Here is a 19,764-nt window from a genome sequence, read left to right on the forward strand (position 1 = left end):
ATGGAAAACTCCATTATCTTTTTTAATTTTAATGAATCATTTTATTGGGGGCTCTTACAGTCATTATAACAATTCATAGTATCAAGCACATTTGTACATATGTTGTCATCATCATTTCCAAAACATTTTCTTTCTACTTGAGCCTTTGGTATTAGCAATGTTTTCCACTCCCTCCCCCATCCTCCTCCATTATCTTTTAATTCCATTTTTCCATATATTTTATGAAGACTTCTCATATCTGCAATGCCTTTATATTGCAGGAGGGACAACCTACAATCTCTATCATGTCCTTCCATTGCCTTGGCTGCACAGTGGGTAAAGCATTTGGCTGCTAACCAAAAGGCCTGTAGGTCAACAGCACCAGCTGTGCTAGAGGAGTCCATGGTGGCCGTCTAATGTCAGTAGATTTACAGCCCAGGAAACTCTATAGGACAGTTCTATTCTGCCCTATAGAGCTGTTATGAGTTGGGATCCACTCAATGGCAATGGATTTTGGGGTGGGGGGGGGTTGTTTGCTTGTTTCTTATTGTAAATATGAGATCGCAAAGGTCAGAGTGCATTTTCCTCTCCACTAATCCCTTTTTAAAAACACCAGAATACAGGCCCCATCATAAAAGTTTGTATGACACTTTCAACCAGTAATGTATGAATTCAATATGCACTGCTGATTTTGGACATTAATCATCTAAGTCACTATTCCTTACTTATGCAATTATAAGTATGAGGAATCCTTAAGACCAAAAGGTTGGGACATACACACAGAGAGAAATACTCTTTATGAATATCTATCCTTATTGACTGAGAAAATGCCTATGAGGCACTATTATATAATTAACTTGGATTTTACTAATTACAGCATTCATTCAAAGTTAGCAAGAGCAGCTACGGGAGGTGCTTACATTCGGGGCAATGCTTGCTACGGCTGTCAACTAAGACTCACAGCTATTCACACCCACCCTAACCTCACAGACTCCTGGGTTTCACTAGGATCTACCTAGACGGACCAGGAGTCATAGCTCTGAGTATTCTGGGCTTAATTTCTGTTTATGGATTAGAAATAGCACAATTTTGTAACATCCATTCATTAAGAAAATAGTAATTTAGTTGAACAAAAACACAGTTTTATCCCTTTTTCTCTCTCTGTATAGAGCACTAACTAGGCCTCGGTGCCACTGTGGGTTAAGCATTGGGCTAAGAAATGTCAGTGGTTCAAGCCTTCCCACTGCTCCATGGAAGAGAGACCTGGTATCGATAGCTATAGCCATCTCATTTGTTTAAGCTAGTAAGATTATTAAATACTCTTCTTCCTCCCTAGTGGGCTCTCCCCAACAAATCCACAAATCTCAGGGGTACTCTAGCCAGGAGTAAGAATGTGGCTTGGGAAAAACCCCCAAAATGGAGGCATGAGATCCTAGTTTTTGCATCAAATAAACATCCATTGTGTATTTTATTACATTAGATGGGGAGAGGAGTACAGGGAAGTAAAATTGTGCCTGGCACGGATGCTGCATGCTTACGATGAATACATTCATTTAATAGGCACTCATTTGAAAAATAAAATATTTCCAGTGAGATTTAGTCCCAAATCAGTCAGATTTAGTCCCAAATCACTCTCTGCAACTCTCTCATTTGCAGACACATCTTCCCTTTTTTTCTTTTATCAACCCAAAACATACAAATCAGGAATTGTTTTTAAATCTATTCCCATCGTGCTCTGTATCCTTAATTTTAGAAGAAAAAAAATGAATAGGTTGACATTTTTCTCTTCCCAATATAAAACTAAAAAATAAAGTACAACTTTTTATGATATCTCCTTTAATTTTTTCCTTCAAGTTAGCTATCCTGAACAGAAATAGCTCATGCCTCTCCACATTCTAAGAATCTCTGCTACTCAGAAAAAGATAAAACTATAATTTTAAATTCCAGTGTAATTAAGATTTGTTAAAATAATTTCCATAGCTCCAGAACCAAACCCACTGCTTTCAAGGAGATTCAACTCACAGCGCCCCCCAGAGCAGCACTTCCTGTGTCTCGCAAGGCTATGCGTCTTTGTGAAAGCTTCTTCCATGGAGCTGGGGACTTCAAACCACCAATCTCCCCGTTAGAAGCCTAGCCCTTAACTACTGTGCATCCTTGGGCTCTTCAGTCCCTAAGAAGCTTTAATATTTCTTTTTATTTCTATTTTTCAGTGAGGTAGCAATCTTTAACAGTCAACCAAAAAAGAGAAGTTTGCTTTTACTTTTGCTTTGCCCATTTTCTAAAAATTGTTAGAACAAAATACTAATTCAATCAACATTAGTACTTCCTTTAGCAAGTACTTTAGCAAGTTAAAAATGTGATGGGGAACATCCCATCGTGGATTATTTATTACATTTAGGCTGCTTAATCCATTTGACTTCTCTAATTATAAGATCAGTCTATGCTGCAGGAACCAATCACTTCTACTGAATTTGGTTTCTAACAATCAAGTCGTTTTTTTCCCTTATTTAAGAAACAATTTCTGTATCCCTTTTACTAGCAGATATTGGACTACTATTGTGTGTGTGTGCGTGCGTGTATTCCAAATACCTCTAAGATTCAGCCCATGCCTCAAAGAGCTAACTTAAAATTGAAGAAAAAAAGCGAGAAATTTTAAGGCAAAGCAAATCCTTTAAAAATGTAGGTGAGACTAGGAACAATGACTTAAAGAAAGAAATGGTAAATTATTTCTTATAGGTACTAGTGTACTTGGTAGTATAAGGTGTTATATAATTCCTAGACAAGATGTTCTGTTTTGGGTTTGGTTTTTATTCAGATTTGTATTTTTCAAGCTCTACTGAACAATTTAAAACAATGAATGATTTGACTATTCCTTACTGCATGACTTTTAATCAATAGAAAAAAGAGGCAATTTTCTATGTTTACAAGCTTGAAACAAATTCTACATTTGCATGTGTTAGCTGATCTATAAACTGGATTTATTTCCTTTTACAAATCAGCATAATACAAATGTCAAATATATCCTTTCCTTAAATAACAATAAACAAAGCAAGCAAGCTCTGGCAAAACTGTCTAAGGCATGGTGAGCACAGGGGCTGATTCCTCCACTTTCACGGCATGGCCGTGGGCATCCTCCCTTGCCTTCTGCTAATCTCTGGAGTCCAGCTTAAGAATGCAAATGCAATCACCAAAGTATTTTAGAATATTTTTCCGCATGAATTATTTTTTTTAACCAGGAAACCTTCACCCATTCCCTACCTCACTTCTCTACCATATTCATTCATTCTGTTCAATCCTGTTATCCCTAAAGAATTCATGCAACTACAATGGCTCACGCAATTCTTGTCACCGCTTTAAGAATGCTCTTGGTAGTAACCAAACTCTTAACTTTACAGTTGGCACCTGGATGGTTAAATGTTGACACCATCAGCCAGCTCCCTCTTCCCATCACCACCATTTTACTGGCAGGACATGTACAAGGCTGAAAACTGTTTTTCATCAGGGAACAGAATGCTTAACATTGTATACTAGTCACAGATCAGAAGTCAGAAGCTACATAAAAATAAACACGAGCCTTTCTAAACGCCCGTTTCACTATCTAAAGAGGGCAGTATTATCTTCCTTATTTGCAATGTCCTAAGCTAGTTAGAAGCCTTGCTGATCCATTGATTTGATGTGATTATTTTGCCTTCAGGCCATGTCCTCCACACACTCATGCACTTTAATTAAAACCATTTTACCATTCTGGGTTCTTCGCCTCACAAATATTTTTCCTACAGTACTCCTTCGCTACTGAATTACTTCTCCCTAGTATCATCCTTAAATATTGAATCTATGAGCAAAAAGATAATCCTGAAAACCAAACCCAGAAAAGAAGAAATCAACACACCATGAGCACAGAATAGCAGCCTTAAGGATAAGCCAGTAAAGTAACCAAGAGACAGGTAAGTACCAACTGTTTGCCCAAGCTCAATTTGAAACAATATTTTTATATACAATTTTGGTAAACAGAAGAGAGCACAATATTTACCCTATCAACTATAGCCTCTTTACTAACTGGAGATAAAAATGTCTTAGACTTCTAAAGAATAAGGGAAAATAGTCATGTTAATCAAGTACTTCCTTATAATCACTTGACTGACAAATAAAATAATTGCTTTAAAAATACTTCTGAGTCATTTTGTCCTTACCTGCAGGCATGAACCATTACTGCATGAATGACTGTTCCATTTCCTAGCACAGACTTGAAAAAGCACCGTATCTCTCTTTCAGAATGTGACTAATCTGTGGGTTTGCAATTCCTAAGCTATTTACAAATGGCACTCCCTTTCCACATAATATTCTATCCAATTATCAAATATTTTCTACCTAAACCTTACAAATAACCTTGTTAATTTTGTGTGGCAGCAACCACAAAATATGGGAAGAAAATAGAATGTCAGCATTTCCTTAAAGAAAGGCAAGATTTAAAAAATAATCATCTGTTTTGTGGTAATTTTGCTGTTGCTGTGTTTTTAACTAAATAATTTTTGAAAGCCCTCACCAGCTGTCACACATGAAGCAGTCTGCTGTTATGGTGTGCATGCTGCAGCTGCTTAAGCTCCACTATTTTTTAAAAAATCAATTATGTTTTGCAAAAGCAGAACAGCCTGCTCAAATATACATCTTCAATACAAGACAATGACCGGCATGCAGTACAATACATTACAGCAAACTTGACAAGGAAATCACCATCATCATCATCCCCGTGTCCTGATTTGTTTCTTAGCAATGCTACACCATTAATTGTTCATGCAAGAGATGGAGCTGTACCTTTCTGAAGAGGACGACTTCTCAGAGTTAACTGACATCAGCAGCTCAATCTTCTGCTTGATTTCTGGAAAAATCAGAAAATATTCACAACCACGATTGCCTGCCCTTGCTTTCAAGCCTTATATCAAGAGATTTTTCTTCTCTAATCTCTTTTGTTCAGAACGAGGCCACAAGATTCGCAGTCCTTCTCTTAGGAGCGGGATTCAATGCTGCTATAAAGGGGAACGCTCCAGAGGCATCAGGCCTTGCTAAACTATGCACATGACTGTTTATGAAAGCAGGAAGTACCACTTCTTCACAGCGGAGGGGTGTTTTCTTTCTTAAGGTAGAACTAGCATGGCTCCACAGGAAGATTTTATAGTCTGCAAATCAGAATTCAAGCAAGAAATGCTAACGTCTGAATTCAATATACTAGATAATTTGAGAAGCCTGGGTAATAAAGTTCCAAGCTGTAATGACCAGCCAGGGAACCCATGGCTGCTTCTAGTTCTCGAGCCCTGAAAAATATGGCTCAGCCAGTAAATCATTTTGGTCACTTAAGAATGAAATATTAAACCAGAACCCCAGTCAGAGATTTAAAAAAATTTTTAAACTGTTAGAGTGTCTTGATTGTCTTTAACTAGAGATCAGTGGGACATCTAGGCTCTAACTGCTTTAGAATGTTTGTTTTACACCTTAATTTTCCTATCCTCCTTTGCAGTACGGTACAAGTGAACAGCAACACCCAGTTACCGAGCTGAGAGACTACACTTGTCCTTTTAGGAAAGGACTGGCAATGCCATCTACCAACAAATGTGTAAGCACCAATTCAACCTAACTGGAAGATAACTGCTGCTGATGATCTGGAAACTGGGTAACAGATTAAACTAGAAGGAAGGGTCAGAATCAGAGAGAGAGGGAAAAGAGGAGGAAAAATCTAACCCATTTTCTTTTAAGTACTAAACGACTGACCTAAAACACATAATTTTAAGTAAGTAAAATGTACATGGTCTGATTAGCTAGTTATCCAGCTCTTTTCCTAGTTTAAAAAAGTATTTCCAAATGGATTTTTAAAATTTAAGTATGCTTTCATAGTAACAAGTACAGGTACTCAATATAGAACATGGCACCAACTGGAATGTTGTTATAAGCAGCCTTGGAATTTCAGAATAGACATCAAAAGTTTTTCATAGTTTTAAAGGTAAGACAAGTATAAAAATTCGAGAACATGCACTACAGGTCAAAGTAGAATATGAGAAAATGTGAAGGAAAATGCAGAAGAGGGACTAGCTGCATAAAATACAATGAACCTATAAACAAATAGCCTCTCAAATGTTGTTTAAAATTAGGGGTTTTCCTGTTTATTTTAAGCTTACAACTTCACCCACAGCCATTATAAAACTGGTATGAATGTCTACTAAGAGAACAGAATTTACCACTGGCTGGAGCCAAACTACTACTCCCGAGTGCTGAATGGTTAGAATGGGGTGACACAGGTACTTCCTGGACTATTCTTTACATGGACTACAAGGCCCGACAAGGCTGATGGACATAGGCAGGGTTCAGTGCACCACCTGTCTCTTCTTAAAATTTCGAGTCTGGTGTTTGGAGTTTTCCGCTCAGTCTTGGATCCTCCATCATTTTTTAATAGTCGTGAGACCTTGGGGAAATTAAACTCTTACACCTGTGTCTCCTCTGCTTTAAAATGGGAGTAATAATAATTCCTACTGGAAGGGCTGTTGTGAGGATTAAATAATATCCTGCTTGTTACATATTAAACCCTCCCTACCTGTTAGCATGTGGTGCCTATAAAGGAAGTAATTCCATAGTAAGTTACTGAAGTATACTAAAAAAATAAATTAAATTAAAATTCAACGGCCATACCCAAGACAATTCTGACTCAAAAGTGGCCATATAGGACAGAGTAGAATTAGAATTGCCCTTGTGAGGTTTTTAAGACTTTAACTCTTGACAGGAGTAGAAAGCCTCATTTTTCTCACATGGAGCAGCTGGTGGTTTTGAACTGCTTACTATGAGGTTAGCAGCCCAAGTAATCACTACACAATCAAGAGTTCTATGAGGTATATTGGGTTTGGCCAATTTTAAATAGCATTTTTCAGTTTAAATTCACCTTCTCCTTCTAACTGCCAGCCTCAAAGGCCACCATTTGTCACTAAAGTCTTATTACATATGGAAATTTAGCTTTAATCTATATCTCAGTCGCCATTTCAAAAGAATTATTCTTAATTGTATCAGCTAGTCTTAGCAGAAATAGTTACACTTGAATCAGCCAACATTCTGGCGAATTTTTTATTTCAAAAGAAAACAAAAAAGTTCATGACTCAATGTATCCAAATAAAATCAGTGGCACTGTAGGACTCCAAGATTATAATACACAGACGTAACAAAATGTTGCCCAATCTTGAAAATGTTAGGAAAGGAAAATGCAAGCTATATAAACCAGGTTCTGGCTGCTGACCTTGGTAGTACTAAACACACAAGCAGGGAGAGTCTGATTATGCATGACAAGCTTTCCAAAATGGTTTCCACGTTTTCTTCAAGCCTTTGGTTTTGTTTATACCTCCTCGAGTACAGAAGGTTCAGGAATGTTCTGTAAGCACTGCTAATATCGTATCCTTTGAGATCTGTGCATCACCATCCACTAGGAGAGACTATGTGACAATGTCAGTACTATCCATGGATCTCGTTACTCCCCCATCATCGACATCTATTTCATCACAACTTCCACGGCCCTCCAGGACTTGGGGACTTTGAAGACCAGGTAGACACAACTTACTAAAGCCCTAGGCTCAGGACCTTGACCTCCTCAGACCATAATCTACATCACCTGTGTCATCAATTCGCATGACCGTATTATAAAACACTCACTGATATATGCTGCAAATATTCCCACCCCCAATTAGTTGTCATTTTATAATAGCTGGGACCATAAAACCCAACCCACACCAGGGAGTCCATTCAAACTCATAGTAATTCCGGTAAGATTTCTCAGATTGCATATCTTTACAAAAATCAGACAGCCTCAACTTGCTACAGCTAAGAGGGTAGTAGGTTTTAACAGCTGTTCAACACCCTTTACCAGACAGCACCATGAGAGCCCCTTCTATGCAAGTAAGTCGATCTAGCTTTTCCTTTATGATGTCTTGTTTTCTGTTAAAACTTAGAAAGGCCTTCCTTGCACCATTTTTTAAAACTTCACCTGTTCATCCTCTTATACAATTTATACATGTATTTGACATTTCATCTAGATTTGCCTTAAGGATTGCTGTAGAGATCCCACTCTGATTGTATAGATCACATTTTAAACCGCTATGCTGCCCTCAATTCGAAATAATTCCCTTGTTCCTAGAATTGCAATCTTGCAACTTTGTGATTTATATATTAATTCAACTCGCAAGTATCTCCATTGGAACATTCAGATCAACCTGTGCGTCGGGAAAGAAAAATAAAGGTCTGTGAACTAGATTATTTAATGGTTTCCCTGAAAATCTCAGCTGTGGTTCCCTGTGGAATCTATCCTCCTCTCTGTTGACACTTAACCAGGGCTCTTAAAACGTCTGGCCACATTACTACCTGCCGCATTAATCACCTACTGCTAGGTCTCTCAGCTTTTAGTCAGTTCTTCCCATCTGCCCTCATGCTTCTACTCCTACTTCCACCTGAAGACCACACTCCCTTTTTCACGTGGAAAATAAGCAGGGGTTAGAGTTCCAGTAGAGTTAGAATAAATACATTTTAAAATTATGATCAACTTGAATTTAGTCATGATTTCCCTTTAAATTTCCAAAAGACATTTAAAAAACACTTTGCTTTTGTTATCTTTCTCCTCATGCTGGATTGTCTGCTTGCACCTGACCTTCAAAACTTTTTGTTGCATTGGGCCTCTACTCAAGTACTCCCTCACTACAAAAACACTTTGTTCTGATAACCTGGCATTCGGAGATGCTCAGCTTCCCCCTACATGATCGCTGAAGACAACGCGGGTGTATAAAGGCTTCCAAGACTGTAAATCTTTACAGAAGGCAGTTTTGTCTTTCTCCCAAGAAATTGTTGATGGGTAACTTTCGGCCTTGAGGTTAGCAGCCCCCAATGCTTAACCCAAAGCACAACCAAGATTCCGAACTTCTTTGAAGAGAGAGCTGCAATTTTACTTCAACTCATAGAGGGGTCTCACACATCACAAACACACCACAGTCTTCAGGAAAAGTTACAATCTAGCTAGGCCAAAATTCTCTGTTGTTAAATATACTGTTTCCAGTTAAAATCAACCAATTAGAAAACTTTAGGGTTATAACAGAAAACTGGGACAGGGGATATAATGGGTTCCAATTTTCCTATATCCTACACATACACACACACACATACCTACAGCTAAATTTCCAAGGACCCAAAGCTTATTTTAAATAAGCATATAAAATGGACCTTTCTTATTATAACGAATTAAGATGATCAACATTAGTCAGATTTCTTGCTTACAACAAATGGTTGGTCTGTGACTGTACTCTTCTTAACCTGGCTTATCTTCCAGAGGAGGAGCCTGCCTTGCTAGGGTTTCTCCACTCATGCTGTTACACCCATCCTAAGGACCTTCTCGTGACAGACTTTTATTTTCATTTCCATTTACTCACTTTAAATAAGAGGGACTCAAATTTCTTAGAAGAAGAAATCAACAATTTAATCTTTGCAGTCAATGTCCTACTGCTGTTGCTTAAGATACCACTGTTCACTCCAAAGCATCTGTGGATTTGAAGACTCCTGGAACCCCCAGGAGCGAGGCTAGGGCTGACACAATCCCAAGAACAACCACCAGGAGTAGCAGATTACCAGCAACTACAGTGAAAACAAATGTCCAAGAAAATGGGTGCTCCAAAGGGAAGAGGGCATTTTAGGAGAGAAGAGAGTCAGCTTTGAACACTTAATATACAGCAGCATAAGATCAACACAAGAAGCTATGGGACACACCTGTGTTCTTTACATAGTTAAATACTGAGCAGGGCATAGTAAGACCCAGCTCTTACAGTAAGTAGTACTTATTAATTAGGGGCGAGTGCAATAATTAGGGGCACCTAGCAATAGCGACACAGTACTTGTGAAACTGAACCTACCCCACATATGGATATGGGGCACAGGCATCCTTCCCTTAGAACTGAAAGTCCTGGGCTTCCGTGGCCTGGCCATGGCCAAGAGCTACAAGCAGCTGAAATGGATCCTCAAAAAGCAACTCTTTGAGATGGGCTCTGTGGACATGGAGGGGCCAGGGGACATTCAGCGAGCTAGGGAAATGGCGGCCCAGTAGACAAGAGAGTCTGTCTACTCAAAGAGCTGGAGCACAATGCAGAGCACCCGCACTGGCTAGAGATCTGGAGCTTCTTCCTAGGGGGCCCTGCCCTGGTGAAGGAGGAAGTCACCTTGCTACAGCAGGGGCAGTTATCTCACCGACGAGTTTGAGGAGGGGATCCAGGATATCATTCTGGGGCTAACCTAAGTGACAACCGCTGGGAAAGCAAGGTACCACACCCTGACCCGAATCTACGAGGTGCAGGAGATCATAAAAGGACTGCAGTAAGAAGTAGCCACCCCTGCCACTCTTGGAGGACATGCACCCCTCTGTGGCCAAATCAGCACCATGATGTGCAAGGTAAACAAAGCTGGGGTCACTCTGACCAAGTTCCTGAGGGGCGTGAACAGCAAGGAGCTGTGGAGGCCATTTTGTTGTGTGTGTGCTGTTGGGAGCTGATCACAGACCTGGATGTATGTGGGAGGACAGACTGGGAACTACAACAGGGAGGTAGTGGCGGGCACCAACAAGCTGCTAAAGTCCATAGGCATGGAAGAGGACGTGGACGCGATGCACGCCTTTGCCCTGGGACAGAACCAGTCCAATGTCAAGCTCAAGAAGGTCCTCAAGAGGATGAGAAAAATAAAAGCTGAACTCCTCCAAGCACCGAATCCCCCTTCCTCTCCCTCCACTAATCCTCAGGTTATACCTGAGCTTCGGCCATATCAGCCAACTGGACGGCATGAGCTTGGAGAAGCCCAGGGTCCCAGAAGCCCTGAGGAGGGCAATGATCGAGTTGCACACCCTTATCACATACATGGGCACGAGGGAAGCCATGGAGAAGAGGAAACTTTGTGTGAAGAGCACCCATCCCACAAAGCCTACTGGAGCATCCTCAGCCACTTGTCAGAGATCCAAGTTGACACTATCCTTTGGCAGCAGCCACATAGATAAGACCTAAATTGGCCTGGGGGGACTTCTGACCAAGCAGCTGCTGGCCCTGGACACCGTGGACCCGCAGGGTGAGAAGCTGGGCAAGACAGCCCAGAAGCAGGCAGTGAAGCTGGCACCGAACATCCTCAGCTACCGGAACCTGGAATCCAAGAAGCCAGGCACTCACACTCACAGTCGCTTGTTTGCACTTTCCTACAGACTCTTCTGTGAATGTCTCCAGAGCTTTCAGGGCATTGAACCAAAATGTGTTTTACAGACATGCCTACTTCAACCTCAGTATTTATGATTTCGGCAAATTATATTCAGAAACTCTGCTGCTTTTGATGTTGCAAAACACGCTATTACAGTATAGTAGTGTTTCCATTCAGGCCATTATCTGTATGACATGGCTGTGGTTTGAGGGTGTGGCTTTTTTAACACCCCAAAAAATGTGGAGGTGGGGAATCAGGCAGCTTTGAATATGTGATAATGCAGAATCTTAGGAAAAAGACAGCCTTCCATAATACAGGGCAAATTATGAGAAAGGGAAAATTTGGGATGGAGTATGAGTAAGATCCAAAGCAAAGCGGTGTGTCACTCTACTTTGAAATGCTCAAAAGGAGGCACACCTAACCTGCCCCCCCCTTTCACAATCCAGGTGTAGCCCCACCCATGAGGTGGGCAGGGTGGGGCTACATGGTGCTACTGACGTGCTAGATGGTTTAGCACAGTGATTTGGCATGGGGCTACTGACATGCTGGTTTAGCGCAATAGTTCGCCACCTTCCTCATGCCCCAACCCTTTCATACAGTTACTCATGTTGTGGTGACCCCCAATCATAAACTTATTTTCTTTGCTACTTCATAACTGTAATTTTGCTACTGTTATGAATCAGATGACCCCTGTGAAAGGGTCGTTCGACCCCAAAGAGGTCACGACCAACCCACAGGTTGAGAACTGCTGGTTTAGAGGGAAGGTCTCTTTCTGTAAATACTTTTCTTTTATTGGGGGGAGGGGGGGCTTTGGAAAAGAAATCAAAGATGGCTTTTATTGATGCTCTTATTTGGAAGGGATGGTAACATTCTTACAACAAACATTGCCAGGGCAAGTTAGAAAAGCAACGAAGATCTCAGAAATGACTTTATGTGACAAGAAGCCCGAATAAATTATGGGACCGGCGGCCTTCTCTGGCAGGCGTCTTCATGTTCTTCACAAACTCCTCCCCCTTCTTGATGGAGGCTTTCAGCTCGGGGATGGCGTCGGCAAAAATCTTCTCCTCGAACGAGGGCACCTTGCCGATGCCCAGGTTCTTCTCCAGCCCGTTTTTCCCCAGCAGCAACGGCGTGGAGAAGTAGGTGCAGTCCGTCTCCTGGGACTTCACAAAGGAGCACTCGATGATGCCCTCCTTGCCGTTCAACGCGTCCTCGATGAAGACCAAGCGGGCGCCCGCAGAGGCCATGGACAAGGTGGGAGAGCCTGCCCCTGCTTTTGCCTTGACCACCTCCGTGCCGGCCTCCTGGATGCGCCCGGGAGGGCCGTCAGCTGGGCTTGGGGGAAGTCCACCTTGGGCGTACACTGGGAGATCAGGGGGATGATGGGGTTCCCGGCGTGGCTGCCAATGACGGGGACGTTGACTCGAGCCGGGTCTAAACCCGTCAGCTCCGCCACGGAAGTGTTGGCCCTGACGACGTCCAGGGTGGTCATGCCGAGGATCTTCTTGGGGTTGTCCACGCCGTGCTTCTTGAATGCCTCCGCGGTGATGCGGCTGGTGGAGTTGACCGGATTGGCGATGATGCAGATCATGGCTTCGGGGCAATGCTGGGCACAGGCGGCCGCCAGGGTGGCCCCGATCGTGGCGTTGGAGTTGAACAGGTCGTCCCGCGTCATGCCCGGCTTTCTTGGGACTCCCGCTGGGATGACCACCACGTCGCAACCTTTCAAGCAGTCGGGCAGCTGCTGGGGTCCGAGGTACCCTTTCACATGGGCTCTGGTCTCGATGTGGCTCAGGTCCGCGGCTACTCCAGGGGTATGAGCGGTATCGTAGAGGGTCAGGCGGCTCACCAAGGGGCTGTTCTTCAGGAGGAGTGAGAGGGGCTGCCCGATTCCTCCAGAAGCGCCCAGCACGGATACGTTAGCATGGTTCTGGGCCGAGGTGCTGAAGCTGCTGGGGAGAACAGCGGCCGGCGGCTGGGCGAGGACAGAGAGCAGGGCTGGCCGGGAGGGGCACAGGCTGGGGAGCAAAGGAGCTGGCGGCGAGCAAGTCCTGTAAATGCTTTTCATTTGAAAAACCCTGCACATATTCTTCCCGCGTACACTGCATTTAGTAGAAAAACAATATTATTTTTACATGTGATGTGAGAAAACTACGAAAACAAACAGCAAAAATAATTGAGACTGCATAGAAGAGGAAAGAACAAATTGGTCAGATAATGCTACCTAAGGTTTTAAATCCATTATCTCCCTCACCCATACTTAGGCTCGTCAGATGATTGTACTAACCTTCCTTTCACTGTCAAAAGTGATTTACATAATCTATATTTACAAACTTGATTTTATTTTGTTCATTCTGAGAATCCTTGCATATTTTATAATTATACCCTAAATGTTGTTAAATAAAATAACTTTCATATTTTTTCCTGGAAAATTAAAATACAAAAACCCATTAAAATCCCAGTTCTACCCCCTTGTGCTCTAAGTATGATAACGTGCCGACAGACTACACTATGTCCCCTTTAAAGCCCACACTGCGGTGGGGGCTGCCACTGAAGGAGGTGGTCTCAGGCTGGAGAAGCTGCTGCCACTTATCAGGAAGTCTACCTCCCAGAAGATATCTTTTTTCTTTCTCCCAAGTTTTCCACTGTTATTCTGGATATAGACTCAAAAGTAAGATTTGCTGCTGGCTTTCCAATTCTATCGGATTTTTTAAAAAGTAAACAAATTTCCCTCGATTGTAGTCAAAAATACCCACCTCCAGGGAAAAATGCACCCAAACCCTCGCTACAATCAACTCAACAGCCACTCAGCAAGGATTTCTGAGGCGGTAAGTCTGTAAGGAAGTAGACAGCCTCATTCTTTCCCCACAGCTCAGCTGCTGGGTTGGAACAGTCAACCTGCAGTGAGACTGAAAGCCAGTGAGCAAGAATGAAGAGGATCATCAGCCTAAGTACTGTGCATAATTTTACATTCATGGCACCGTGAAAACCAAACTCACTGCCCTTGAGTGGATGCTGACTCATAGCAACCCTAGAGGGCAGGGTAGAACTGGACTGTAACTCTTTGAGGGAGGAGAGTCTTGTCTTTTTCCAGCCAAGCGGCTGGTTGGTTTCTAACTGCTGACCTTGTGGTTAGGAGTCCAGTGTGTGTAACCACAAGGCACAGCACAGCCGGTGGGTTTGAACCACTGACACCTTGTAAGGTTCTCAATGATTAACCTACAGTGCCACCAGGGCTTCTTAGGGTTGACATAAACTCCACCAACCAAACTCACTGGCATTCGTTCAAGTATAATTCCCAGTGATCCATTGGGGTAGAGAACTGCCCCTGCAGTCCCCAAGGCTGTACATCATTACCAGAGGAAGCTGCTGCATCTTGCTCCCTCTGATCACGTGGTAGTATCGAACAGCTGATCTTGGGTTCGGCCCAATTCCACTTGTAGGTAGGTATATAGGCATCCCCAGCATTTTAAGAGTTGCTTTTCCACACTTCACTTTTACAAAAGAAAAACAAACCTATACTCATACCTGTCTTTGGATTTCAGTTCAAATCTCCTTCTTTGAGGGTGACCAATAAATGGCATCTCAAGGCTACTATATATTTGCTATTTTCATACTATGCTTTTTTTATGTCTTAGATAAGCAGGTATAGTTCTGCCTTTGTGAATAAGCATCATAGAAAAGCATTGCCCAATCTTCAGCTTTCAGTGTTTGTATAACAGAATAACGGTCATCTAAGTTAATAATCTGTACAAGTCAACAATCTATGTATTTTGCTCTATAAAGGTATCCTCTGTATGCATGGATTCCTTTTCTCGCTAGTGTTTTAAATTCTATACCATTGGCTAAATTAATGATACTATGAATTACCATATATGGGGATGATTCTGCCAAAAGAGAATCCATAGATTGGAGGGGAGGGATAGTTTGGGAAAGACATATCAGTCAAGGGACAAATCTTTAAAATTTATAGAGAACTTCAACACCTTGACAAGAAAAGGGCAAATAACCAATTAAAACACTGACAGAAGTCATGAAAGGCGCTTCACAAAAGGACACACCAGGAGAGCTAACAAGTATATGAAGCAATGCTCAGAATCATGAGCTATCAGAACAAAAATGAGATATCACCTCACCCCAGCACTGTCCAAATCACAGAAAACAAAAAATGCTGGCGGGACTGCAGCTCCTGGAACCCACGTAGCCTGCCAGTGGAAGGTCCAGCCACAGCACTATAGAACGCTGTATGGGACTTCCTCAAGAAGTCGGGAACAGAAATACCCAGCAGTTCCTCTCACGTGGTACACCCTACAGAAACAAGAGCTGTGACATGATCAAGCATATGCACACCACGTCCACAGTACCAATATTCACAGCAGTAAAAACAAGACCAGAAACAAACTTTGGTGCATATACAAAATGGAATATATTACACAGTGTTAATGATGAATCTGAAACACCCCATGCACGTGGAAGACAAGCTAAGTGAAATCATTCAATCAGAAAAGGGCAAATATATGAGATTATTACTTAAAAAAGAAGAAGAAAGGTTTTCAACCTAGGAGAAACATTCTTTGAAGGTTACCAGGGGCAGGAGGGAAAGGAAGAAGGGAAACTGATGATTTGCTCTGTAAAATTTCACCTAAACCACAATAAGAAGGGAGCGATATCCAATAGGCGAACTAAACTTAAAATCAAATTTTAAAAATCTTGTAACGTAGTCAGAGAAAAAGCATTGAACTTTTCATGGAACTATTTATAAGGCTTGTTGATTTATAAGACTTGTTTGTTTGTTTTTTTGGTCTATACACCCACACGTTACCTCTCAGGAACTTTGCCAATTATCACTATTCTCATTTGTAAATCCTATAATTCTCACCTCAAGCATCAGTCATCTCATTTCTATAAAAACTTTTCACAGCAACAAGCAATAGTAAAGTCTACTTCCAAGACTTTGTTGCTTTGCAAAATGTTATGAAATGCCACAAACACTAGCAAAATAGATCAAATCACTTTTATTCTTGTTTTTCTGTCTGTTATGGTTCCCTACAATTACATGAACATGGACTCCAAACTAGTTCAACATTTAACAAAGGGAGAGGTAGTCTACAGGGCCCTTTAAACAAAATCTTAGCTTTCTTACATCTAAGTGACCTTGAATCAAAATCACAGAGTGCAAACATTTCGTTTTTATATTGAGCCATGTACTGAGCTAATTTCCCATCAAATAAAAAACATCTTAAGCATAAAATAATGCCTGGAGGTTAATATTAGGATTAACAAAACTGTGTTCATAATAAATAGCAGCAGCAACAGCAATAGCTAACATTTTTCTTATTCATTTATTTCATACGTTAATGCGCCGGTGCTCTTGTGATTACTTTATGTATAATAATTCTCTTGGCCCTCCCATAGCCATGTTAGGCAAACACTATCACTATGCTCAGTAGCTGGCCACGGGCTACAGAGGTAATATGGTAAGAGCCAGGATCTGACCTGTTTCATGTATCTTTTCATGACTGTTTCATGTGTCTTTGCCCTCCAACCAATATGTTCTTTGTGTCCCAACATGCCCAAGGATGATATTGCTGTATCAATAAAATCTCTTCAACAAAAAAGGTACCCTGGGGGAGGTGGGGAAGGTCCCCTGTCCTCTTAGGGAAGAGCCTAGGTGACAGTCACACATTGAGTTGCTAACTGCAAGGTCAACAATTTGAAACCACCAGCCACTCCAAGGGTCAGTCTGGTTAGTGTCTGAAATTCACAGGGTTACAGCTCAATGGCAGTGAGTTTGGTTTTGGTTTTTGATCCTTCCAGGGCTGAGAATTTGGGGACAAAGAGTGATGAGTAGATATATAGAAAGCACAAAACAAACTTAGACACTGTTATACAGACATTGACTATGACTGATTATACTGAATTGGAACAAATTCTAATATACATAGATACAGGTAAAGTTTCATTACATCCGGGGCAATGGGGAAAAGATAAAAATCATTCCTTTGCTTTCAGTAATGAGTTAAGACATCACAGGGTTCCAGAATACTTCATAAAAAGCAAGAAACAAAAACAGTCAGAAAATCCCAGACACTGGTCCTGGAGCTCCACATACGGCTGCAGTCCCCTGTCCCGTACAAGCAAAGCATTTGCCCCTTCAATTTTGGATTATTTTAACAAAAATAAATTATTGTATGTTTTTCATATTTTAAATAGATCTTAACTGTTAGCTTACAGTTTTTGCACTCCTTAAGCATCACCACCACCACTCGTCTCAGCATTACACTAAGAAGTGTGGCTTGAAAGGAAAACGGCTGTAGCACACCAAATGAAACTTCGCAACTACCTCCCCAGAAAGCCAATAAGTGAATCTAACTGGAAATGAGGGGGAGATGAAATTGATGAAGCTATTAGTTAGTAAATGTATAAAACAGACAAAACACTGACACTTTCCATAATATTCTTTGACAATCTGTACTATTTCTCCAACTGTAAGACAGTCTGAATAACAGACCAAAGCACCCGCCTATTTTCATGTTTAGTTCTTTAATGCCTTCAGGCTTAGTATATTTCCATATGCCACAGATACTTTATGTCTGTGGCTCATCTTCCTTAATCCTACATATGAAGATCTTTCTATTAACCCTTCTTCTTGCCATATACACTGTACTTATTTTTCCCATTTAATCATATTTCATATTTAGCATAATAAGTTCTCTAATTCTTTTCCTTTATGGTATCTGGCAATCTTACACACATTGAAAGGCCTTCCTTATATCTAGCTTGGAGAAATATTGGCCCATGCTTTCTCTTGGTTGCCTTTTTGCACATAAATCTTAGACTAGATCTTTTCTTATTTTAGCATAAATAAAAACCCTGATGATGGCTGCATCTTTACAAGTTCACTTGATGTAATGGATTTATAGATTGTTATAATATCTTTAAAAGACCCCATAAAATGAATAAAATAAACAAATAAAATAGAAAACCTGCAGTGTAACTGGCATCTCTTTTCTTATGAAAAATAATCTTTTGCATGATCAGATGTGCTGCATTGTGATAGAATTCTGTAATTGTTTCTAAATGCTTGAGATTTACAATAACTTAAAAATAAATTTGTAGCAATGGGACTATTGTAATGCTAAGGACTACGGGCTGAAACAAACTGGTGTAACTAGGGTACTAGCAACTATTTTGTTCTTTAATCTTGGGTCACTTTTGTCAATGATCCGAGGTGGGGGTGGACTGGGGGTGGGACCAGGCAAAGTGGGAGACGGCTAGGTGGAAATACACAAAAATACTTACCTTCCCTTTGGAGACATCACCCATTGCCACCTTGGCAAGGTCTGTATCGACTACATTTTCTATAATAAGTATGAATACATCTTTATAGGGAACAATCATGTTTGAAAGCAGTTTCAAAATGTTAAAGCTTTTAGTTGTTACTTAAAAACTTGCAAGTAACTAATCCCACTACCAGTATGTCTTTATTTAGAGAGAACATCTCACCACTAACCCTTACGTTTGGATGACACATACTTGAGGTGTATGTTCCTTTCCATTTGGCTGAACAGGGCAGCAAATCAATTTTCACAATGATTGACATAAACTTCTCTTTCCAGATTCCTATTGTTGTATGTGTCAGAACCACTGTTTTTTCCCCAAGAAGTAAGCCCACATTATTTATTTCCTAGCTTAAACACTGTAAGGCATGGTTTGGCCAAAACACTGATTCAGTGAAACTTTAAGACTGCCTGATGTAGTAAGTCTGTATTTTATTAGAATTTCCTAATACATTCTCCTCATTTTCCTACTGGAATTGCTTTCTAGCTCCTTGTGAAAAGATAGCCGGACAATGGCTATAAGTAGAGACTCAGATACAACTTGGTTCTACTCAGCCCTAAAATCGGAATTCAAGTTGACATCATGTTTCTCTTTCCAAAGATTTAAAAAATGGTACAAATATAGACTTATCTTCAAATATGGGGGTGATGGGGAAGCAGCACTAGATAGATAAAAAACAATCTCATGGTAGTTAGCCTGAATCTATGATTACGACAGAGATCATTGTTCTAAACAATGGTTCCAATCCTTTAAGTGGAAAAATCATTAAGGACCCTTTGTCCTTTGCAGATTACATGGCAGACATTTAACAAGGGAGAGGTTCTCCGTCAGCAAGAAGGCAAAAATTTGAGAGTCAAAACCATTCCTGTCATTCTCTAAAGCCACTCAACCAGCCCAAGACAGCACTATTTATCTCAAGGCCAACAGACAGTTTTCCTCCAACATTTAATTGAGTACCAGATGATCAAGTCCTCTGTGGTTGGAAGACGTGTTCTATGAACCCTATTTTAATTGTTAGCCCATGGGGTGGCCATAAGTAGGAAATGACCAGACAGCCCTCTGGTTGACAGTTGCCCTTTGGAGGGAAGCAGAGCAGGTTTAAATAAATCAAATGACTGTAGGCTTCAGTAGATCTCATCATCCATCTCAGCCCAAAGGAGCCGTGGTGGTGCTCTGTGCTGTGTTGGCCTGCTAACCAACAGGTGAATG

The 19,764-nt window shown here is 41.1% G+C and overlaps 1 protein-coding gene and 2 pseudogenes across 4 annotated transcripts in view; 1 reads left to right on the forward strand and 2 right to left on the reverse strand.

Moving 5' to 3' along the window:
- SRPK2 (SRSF protein kinase 2) overlaps nucleotides 1-19,764 on the reverse strand; it is a 249,897-nt gene that overhangs the window by 147,341 nt on the left and 82,792 nt on the right. The window contains exon 2 of one of the 4 annotated variants that reach the window (XM_075558524.1): nucleotides 4,792-4,855. The exons of the other annotated variants lie outside the window; for them this stretch is intronic. Coding sequence (XP_075414639.1) covers nucleotides 4,792-4,829 — 38 coding nt within the window. The 5' untranslated portion in view covers nucleotides 4,830-4,855. The remainder of the gene's footprint in view (nucleotides 1-4,791; nucleotides 4,856-19,764) is intronic. 4 annotated transcript variants of the gene reach the window in all.
- LOC142457012 (BAG family molecular chaperone regulator 5-like) lies at nucleotides 5,128-11,309 on the forward strand (annotated as a pseudogene).
- Nucleotides 12,144-13,300, reverse strand: LOC142457013 (malate dehydrogenase, mitochondrial pseudogene; annotated as a pseudogene).

The sequence above is a fragment of the Tenrec ecaudatus genome, chromosome 9, assembly GCF_050624435.1.
Source record: "Tenrec ecaudatus isolate mTenEca1 chromosome 9, mTenEca1.hap1, whole genome shotgun sequence".
NCBI classification, from domain to species: Eukaryota; Metazoa; Chordata; class Mammalia; order Afrosoricida; family Tenrecidae; genus Tenrec; species Tenrec ecaudatus.